This window comes from Dendrobates tinctorius, unplaced genomic scaffold (assembly GCF_039654945.1).
Source record: "Dendrobates tinctorius isolate UK_male_01 unplaced genomic scaffold, ASM3965494v1 ptg000004l, whole genome shotgun sequence".
NCBI classification, from domain to species: Eukaryota; Metazoa; Chordata; class Amphibia; order Anura; family Dendrobatidae; genus Dendrobates; species Dendrobates tinctorius.
In genome coordinates, this window is record NW_027361672.1 from 38,994,971 (window position 1) to 39,003,543 (window position 8,573).

General features: G+C 46.4%; 1 protein-coding gene across 6 annotated transcripts in view; it reads right to left on the reverse strand.

The window, feature by feature from the left end:
- LOC141082965 (enoyl-CoA hydratase EchA19-like) overlaps positions 1-8,149 on the reverse strand; it is a 112,966-nt gene extending 104,817 nt beyond the window's left edge. The window contains exons 1-2 of one of the 6 annotated variants that reach the window (XM_073567099.1): positions 7,788-8,045; positions 6,459-6,531 (exon numbers count right to left, since the gene is read on the reverse strand). In XM_073567099.1, the coding sequence (XP_073423200.1) occupies positions 6,459-6,498 (40 nt within the window). In that variant the 5' untranslated portion in view covers positions 6,499-6,531; positions 7,788-8,045. Of the gene's footprint in view, positions 1-6,458; positions 6,532-7,787; positions 8,046-8,078 lie in introns of those variants that run through there. The other 5 variants (XM_073567134.1, XM_073567108.1, XM_073567071.1 and 2 more) reach the window with 5 other exon arrangements.
- Between the last annotated feature and the right edge of the window lie 424 nt (positions 8,150-8,573).

Sequence of the window (8,573 nt, forward strand, 5' to 3'; positions counted from 1 at the left end):
GGTTACTGGAGATAATGGAGCTGATCTGATTAACAGAGGCTTGCCACCTGATAATGAGGATGATGATTGGAGATCTGGGGTTTCAGATTGGGATTTAAGACAGCCGACTCCCTCTATCCCTGCTGGTGATTTTCTTCTGCCTCCTGAGGTCTGATGTTTCCAGCTCAGTCCCTGCATGTTCAGCTAAGTGTTCATTTGCTATTCTGTTTGCATTTGATTTGGTTTTGTCTATCTCAGTTTTGTGTGGGTCAGCCAGCTCCGCCTGGGGCTGTGCTGAATCACCGTCCATATGTTACTGCTTGTGCCAGTTTGTTTTTTTCCCTTATTATATTGGTCTCTTTTTGCTCTGCTTTCAGAATATACCAGAGTGCTGATAAAGTGGGCGAAGTCGTGCGACTTCAGTGTTTTTTGCATCAGACGAGTTGGACTTTTTGCAGGGTTTTTTGCATGATTGCAGACAGCGTCTTTCCTTTCCTATCCTGTCTAGTCAGTGTGGGCCCCATCATTTGCTCAGTCTGTTTTCCTGCCTGCGTTTGTGTTTTCACCTTGTCTCACCGACAATATGTGTTTGGGGGCCATCTATTCCTTTGGGGTCTGCTCTGGGGCAGTTTAGATTTCCCCTTTCTTGCTTTAGGCTTAATTAGCTCTCCGACCGTGCCGAGGCATCTAGGATCATCGTAGGTACGCTCCACGGCTACTGCTAGTTGTGTGGATAGGATCAGGGGTCTGCAATCCGCTTAGTTACCAACCTCTCTGGTTTTCTGTGGCTTAACTTGGGCTTGCTCTCCTCTTCGGTGACCCATTCATAACAGCCATCACAAAGGTCCTGGGAGTTCACAGCCAATGAACTCACTTCACCTAACTGATGTCAGCGTACCGTTAGAAATTTCCCCGCGGTGCTCGTACTGACATCAGTTAGGTGACGTGAGTTCATTGCGCGTGAACTCCCAGGGACTTTCTTATGGCACTACTAGTGTGAGGACTTTCTCATGCTCTCTGTAACATCATCCAGGTCATAGGAGTTCACCACAAGACACTGAGCAGCGGTAGCAGACGCTGCTCAGTGTCTCTGCTGGATAGCAGGCTGTATGGTTGCATCATGCAGCCTGCTATCTAGATGTAGCACAGCTAGACATGTCGTGGGACAAATTTAGTATTACTTTCTCAAGGACAGGTGAGGAATATTGTTTATTATTTTAATTCTTTTGCAGGGGACAATGGCTTCACTGGAATGGGCAACGCCGTAAGTATGGGTTAATTAAGATTGATTAAAGAAATCTGTGTCATTCTTTCAATAAAAGGACTTTATTCTGGGTGTGTGTGTCATACAATATGAGTATGGGGCATCTTATAGACGCCTCTCCATTACTAACCTCTGAACTTGATGTCACCTGACAATACAAAGGTGACATCAAACCCCCAAACTATCACCCCACTTTACACCGCATCAGGGAAGAGCGAGGCTAAGAAGAATTGCTACATCTTATACTGTAGATGCGCCTATTCTGGGGTGGCTGATAGCTGATGCTTTTAGCTTGGGGGGGCAGTATCCATGGCCCCTTCCAAGGCAATTAATATGCCCGCAGCTATCTGCCCTATGCTTTGCTGATTATTAATTATAGGAGGACCTTACATCATTTTTTGGGAGGGTCCCCCATTTTAATAGCCAGTAAAGGCTAAGTATACAGTTGTGAGCTGATATTAATAGCCTGGGAAGCTCCATGGTTATTACCCCCTTCCCAGGCTATAAACATCTGCCCCAGCTGTTGGTTTTCCCTCTTAAAATATGGGACACCACAACATTTTTTTAAGAAAAATAATCATTTAATAAATACATGTACAGTAAGCTGTGCATGCACTGTACTAATTGTAAATGTCACATCTTTATATCTATCTATTCTGTGTGTATACAGTTAGGTCCATATATATTTGGACAGAGACAACATTTTTCTAATTTTGGTTCTAGACATTACCACAATGAATTTTAAGCAAAACAATTCAGATGCAGTTGAATTTCAGACTTTCAGCTTTCATTTGAGGGTATCCACATTAAAATTGCATGAAGGGTTTAGGAGTTTCAGCTCCTTAACATGTGCCACCCTGTTTTTAAAGGGACCAAAAGTAATTGGACAATTGACTCCAAGGCTATTTCATGGACAGGTGTGGGCAATCCCTTTGTTATGTCATTCTCAATTAAGCAGATAAAAAGTCTGGAGTTGATTTGAGGTGTGGTGCTTGCATTTGGAAGGTCTTGCTGTGAAGGAAACCAGCAGTCAAAGGAGCTCTCCATGCAGGTGAAACAAGCCATCCTTAAGCTGCAAAAACAGAAAAACCCCATCCGAGAAATTGCTACAACATTAGGAGTGGCAAAATCTACAGTTTGGTATATCCGGAGAAAGAAAGAAAGCACTGGTGATCTCATCAATGCAAAAAGACCTGGGCGCCCACGGAAGACAACAGTGGTGGATGATCGCAGAATAGTCTCCATGGTGAAGAGAAACCCCTTCACAACAGCCAACCAAGTGAACAACACTCTCCAGGAGGTAGGCATATCAATATCCAAATCTACCATAAAGAGAAGACTGCATGAAAGTAAATACAGAGGGTTCACTGCACGGTGCAAGCCACTCAAGCATCAAGAATTAAAAGGCTAGACTGGACTTTGCTAAAAAAAAATCTAAAAAAGCCAGTACAGTTCTGGAAGAACATTCTTTGGACAGATGAAACCAAGATCAACCTCTACCAGAATGATGGAAAGAGAAAAGTATGGCAAACGCGTGATACAGCTCATGATCCAAAGCATACCACATCATCTGTAAAACATGGCGGAGGCAGTGTGATGGCTTGGGCATGCATGGCTGCCAGTGGCACTGGGTCACTAGTGTTTATTGATGATGTGACACAGGACAGAAGCAGCTGAATGATTCTGAGGTATTCAGAGCCATACTGTGTGCTCAGATCCAGCCAAATGCAGCCAAAGTGATTGGTTGTCGTTTCATACTGCAGATGGACAATGACCCAAAACATAAAGCCAAAGCAACCCAGGAGTTTATTAAAGCAAAGAAGTGGAATATTCTTGAATGGCCAAGTCAGTCACCTGATCTCAACCCAATTGAGCATGCATTTCACTTGTTAAAGACTAAACTTCAGACAGAAAGGCCCACAAACAAACAGCAACTGAAAACCACCGCAGTGAAGGCCTGGCAGAGCATCAAAAAGGAGAAACACAGCGTCTGGTGATGTTCAAGACTTCAGGCAGTCATTGCCAACAAAGTGTTTTCAACCAAGTACTAGAAATGAACATTTTATTTACAATTATTTAATCTGTCCAATTACTTTTGGTCCCTTTAAAAACAGGGTGGAACATGTTAAGGAGCTGAAGCTCCTAAACCCTTCATCCAATTTTAATGTGGATACCCTCAAATGAAAGCTGAAAGTCTGAAATTCAACTGCATCTGAATTGTTTTGTTTAAAATTCATTGTGGTAATTAGTGTTGAGCGATACCATCCGATATTCAGAAATATCGGATCGGATTGGATCGGCCCGATACCCCAAAAAGCATCGGTATCACTGATTCTGATACCGGAAGTCCCATTCAAGTCAATGGGACAGAAATATCGGAATTAAAAAAAACCCTTTCTTGCCTTGTACATCCTGTTCGGGAGGGGGGAAGGGTGTGGGCGGTGCGTGGGCGGACACTGTGCATGTCTGTGTGTGTGGGCGGGATCTGTGCGGGCCTCTCGGGGGGTCTGTGCTGACTGTCGGGGGCCTGTGCCTGCTGCCGGTGGTCTGTACGGGCCTTTCGGGGGACTGTGCCCTGTGCTGGCTGCCGGTGGTCTCTACGGGCCTCTCGGGGGCCTGTGCCAGCTGTCGGTGGTCTGTACGGGCCTCTCGGGGGGCCTGTGCCGGCTGTCGGTGGTCTGTGCCGGCTGCCAGGGGCCTATGCCGGCTGCCGGTGGTCTGTACGAGCCTCTCGGGGGCCTGTGCCAGCTGTCGGTGGTCTGTTCCGGCTGCCGGGGGCCTGTGCCGGCTGCCGGTGGTCTGTGCGGGCCTGCCGGGGGTCTTGTGTGTGCAGGTATCGTCCGATGGGACTACAAGTCCCATCGGGCGATGCCTGCTACAATGACAGTGATTGACACATTAGCCAATGATCCGGCTAATGTGTTGAATGCAAAAAAAAACCAAAACATACTACATACATACTACATTCATGCAACAAACATACATGCTACATATATACTACATTCATACAACATACATATATACTACATACATACTACATATATACTACATTCATACAACATACATACATACTAGATACTACATACATGCTACATATATACATACATACATAATACGTACATACTACATATATACTACATTCATACAACATACAGTACATACATGCCACATACACTCACTGGCCACTTTATTAGGTACACCATGCTAGTAAGGGGTTGGACCCCCTTTTGCCTTCAGAACTGCCTCAATTCTTCGTGGCAGAGATTCAACAAGGTGCTGGAAGCATTCCTCAGAGATTTTGGACCATATTGACATGATGGCATCACACAGTTGGCGCCGATTTGTCGGCTGCACATCCCTGATGCGAATCTCCCGTTCCACCACATCCCAAAGATGCTCTATTGGATTGAGATCTGGTGACTGAGGAGGCCATTTGAGTACAGTAAACTCATTGTCATGTTCAAGAAACCAATCTGAGATGATTCGAGCTTTATGACATGGCGCATTATCCTGCTGAAAGTAGCCATCAGATGTTGGGTACATTGTGGTCATAAAGGGATGGACATGGTCAGCAACAATACTCAGGTAGGCTGTGGCGTTGCAACGATGCTCAATTGGTACCAAGGGGCCCAAAGAGTGCCCAGAAAAAATTCCCCACACCATGACACCACCACCACCAGCCTGAACCGTTGATACAAGGCAGGATGGATCCATGCTTTCATGTTGTTTACGCCAAATTCTGACCCTACCATCCGAATGTCGCAGCAGAAATCCAGACTCATCAGACCAGGCAACGTTTTTCCAATCTTCTACTGTCCAATTTCGATGAGCTTGTGCAAATTGTAGCCTCAGTTTCCTGTTCTTAGCTGAGAGGAGTGGTACCCAGTGTGGTCTTCTGCTGCTGTAGCCCATCTGCCTCAAAGTTCGATGCACTGTGCGTTCAGAGATGCTCTTCTGCCTACCTTGGTTGTAACGGGTGGCAATTTGAGTCACTGTTGCCTTTCTATCAGCTCGAACCAGTCTGCCCATTCTCCTCTGACCTCTGGCATCAACATGGCATTTCCGGCCACAGAACTGCCGCTCACTGGATTATTTTTTCTTTTTCGGACCATTCTCTGTAAACCCTAGAGATGGTTGTGCGTGAAAATCCCAGTAGATCAGCAGTTTCTGAAATTCTCAGACCAGCCCTTCTAGCACCAACAATCATGCCACGTTCAAAGGCACTCAAATCACCTTTCTTCCCCATACTGATGCTCGGTTTGAACTGCAGGAGATTGTCTTGACCATGTCTACATGCCTAAATGCACTGAGTTGCCGCCATGTGATTGGCTGATTAGAAATTAAGTCTTAACACACAGTTGGACAGGTGTACCTAATAAAGTGGCCAGTGAGTGTATATACTACATTCATGCAACATACATATATACTACATTCATACAACATACATACTACATATATACTACATTCATACAACATACATACTACATGTATACTACATACATACATACTACATATATACTATATTCATACAACATACATACATAGTACATATTACATACATACAACATGCTACAGACATACAACATACATACTACATACTGCATACATACTACATACATACTGCATACAATACATTCATACAATACAATACCACCGACAGCCGGCACAGGCCCCCGAGAGGCCCGTACAGACCACCAGCAGCCGGCACAGACCACCGGCAGCCGGCACAGGCCCCCGAGAGGCCCGTACAGACCACCGGCAGTCGGCACAGGCCCCGACAGGCCTGTACAGGCCCCCGAGAGGCCCGTACAGTCCACCGGCAGCCGGCACAGGCCCCGACAGGCCTGTACAAACCCCCGAGAGGCCCGTACAGACCCCCGACAGTCGGCACAGACCGCGCATCATGATGACATAATTTCAGCAGCCAATCACAGCCACAACAGTGGCTCATAGCATTATGGGGACTTCCTATTCCGGTATCCGATATTGAAAAAATATCGGTACTCGGTATAGAATGCTCAACACTAGTGGTAATGTCTAGAACCAAAATTAGAAAAATGTTGTCTCTGTCCAAATATATATGGACCTAACTGTATACTGTATGTATTCTATTGAATATATACCTGTCGGGTCCCGCTATGATTTTACTGTATACTGCTGCTGAATTGCTGGCTTTTTAAAAGACATCAGTGTGTAAAAATCGGACAGCACTCACATTGTCTGAATGCTGTGCGATTATTTTTTCTTACACCCATTGACTTCTATTGCCGATTGTGATCCAATCCGAGCTGGAAAAAAAAGTCACAGATGAACACACAGTAATAAAATAACACTGGTCCAATTGCTTTCTTCCGATTTCATCGCAAGTGGGAATGAGCCCTTACAGGCTACTGTACCCTGGGGTCATTGGATGACCTCAGATTATCATGGCAGTGATCGGCACTTGCAATTACGATCGTGGGGGGATAGCCCCCTATTAACCACTTAGATACTTCTGTCATGATTGACAGTGGTATTTAATGGGTTAAAGGGAATCTGTCACCCTTTTTTGAGATATCATATAATGACATCATTCAATTGTGTGTCACCTAAGGATTGTCTTAGTACTTTTGCTTCCCCCTGACCCCGCACTTTTCATGCATAAGTACCATTTTTATATCGGTTCAGATGTATGTAAATTGCCACGGTCCGGTCCGATGGGCGGGGCTTATTCGCCTGCTCCCCCCTCTCTTCTTTCTCCTTCCTGCGTTCACGTATTGTTTCAGCGCTTGCGCATTGCAAAGACCTCCGGAGCTTGAGCAGTATGCTTTGCCAAACTGTGGGCAAATCATATAATCGTTACTGCGCATGCGCCGGTATTTTTCCCTGCGTCTATGACCCGGAAGTCTCATGCGCACTATCGATTATATGCTTTGCCCACAGTTTGGCAAAGCATACTGCACAAGCTCCGGAGACCTTTGCAATGCGCAAGCGCTGAAACAATACGTGAATGCAGGAAGAAGAAATGCGTAGAGCAAGACAGGGAGGGGGGGCAGGTGAATAAGCCCCGCCCATCAGACCGGACCTCGGCAATTTACATACATCTGAACCGATATAAAAAAGGTATTTATGCATGAAAAGTGCGGGGTCAGGGGGAAGCAAAAGTACTAAGAGAATCCTTATGTGACACACAATTGAAAGATATCATTATATGATATCTCAAAAAAGGGGTGACAGATTCCCTTTAACCTGTTCTGTCATGTACTGCTGTCACCCGTGGCGCTATTTTCTTATTCCTGATTGCCATTTTAAAACAGCAATGTCAAAATAAGGCTCCTTAAAGACTGCAATTTTAATGCATATTGGCAGTCGTTAAGGGGTTAAAAAGTAACCACTTTTGTCATTTACATCAATTAAAAATCCATTATCCTTCTCCTACTACTCAAATTTAGGATTTTTTTTCACTTCCAATGCTGTTTTGTTTCAGTGTTTCTAGCATGCACCATTGAGTCTCAAACAGAACATCAACAAGTGATTTGGGCTGTGGTCACCCCCGCTTCTTTACCTCCGTGAAATGGGATGTCATCATGGGGCTGGCGCTGTGGTCACTCCCCACAACTGATGTCACCAACATGAAACATAAGCATGCGACGGTTGTCAATCCCAGAGCATGGTCAGTATGCTCTCCCTCAGGCCCGGGTTGGTAATATACCCAACCGGGCATTTTCCCGCTGGGCCGCTGTCATGTGGGCCGCGGGCGGCAGCGCCTGATCGTCTGGCCGCTTGCCAGCTGATGTGGCCACTGGCACCCCATTCTCGCCCTAGCATGAGACCTCCCCCACCCCCAGCCACTCACAGCATCGCTTGCCTGCTCTCTTCTCTGTACACAGGACCTTTGATGAGGTCACAGGAGGGGAGGAGTCAGGGGGTCACATGATCAGGAGCCTTTGTCCAGACCCCTGATTATGTGACCCCCCCTGACTCCGCCCCTCCTGTGACCTCATCACAGGTCCTGTGCGCACAGCCCTGCCTCTTGGTATCTGCAGGACTTGTCATGGTGCTGGATGAGGGAAGTATGTGTGGGGTCAGGAGGGGTTTACAGGATAGATGTAGCAGAGCTGTGTGTGTACGAGGTGTACGGAGCGGAGCCGCTTGTGTACGAGGTGTACGGAGCAGAGCCGTATGTGTACGGAGCGGAGCCGCATGTGTATGAGGTGTGTGGAGTGGAGCCGCATGTGTGTACGAGATGTGCGGAGCGGAGCCGTGTGTGTACGAGGTGTACGGGGCGGAGCCGTGTGTGTACGAGGTGTACGGAGCTGAGCCGAGTGTGTACGAGGTGTACGGAGCCACG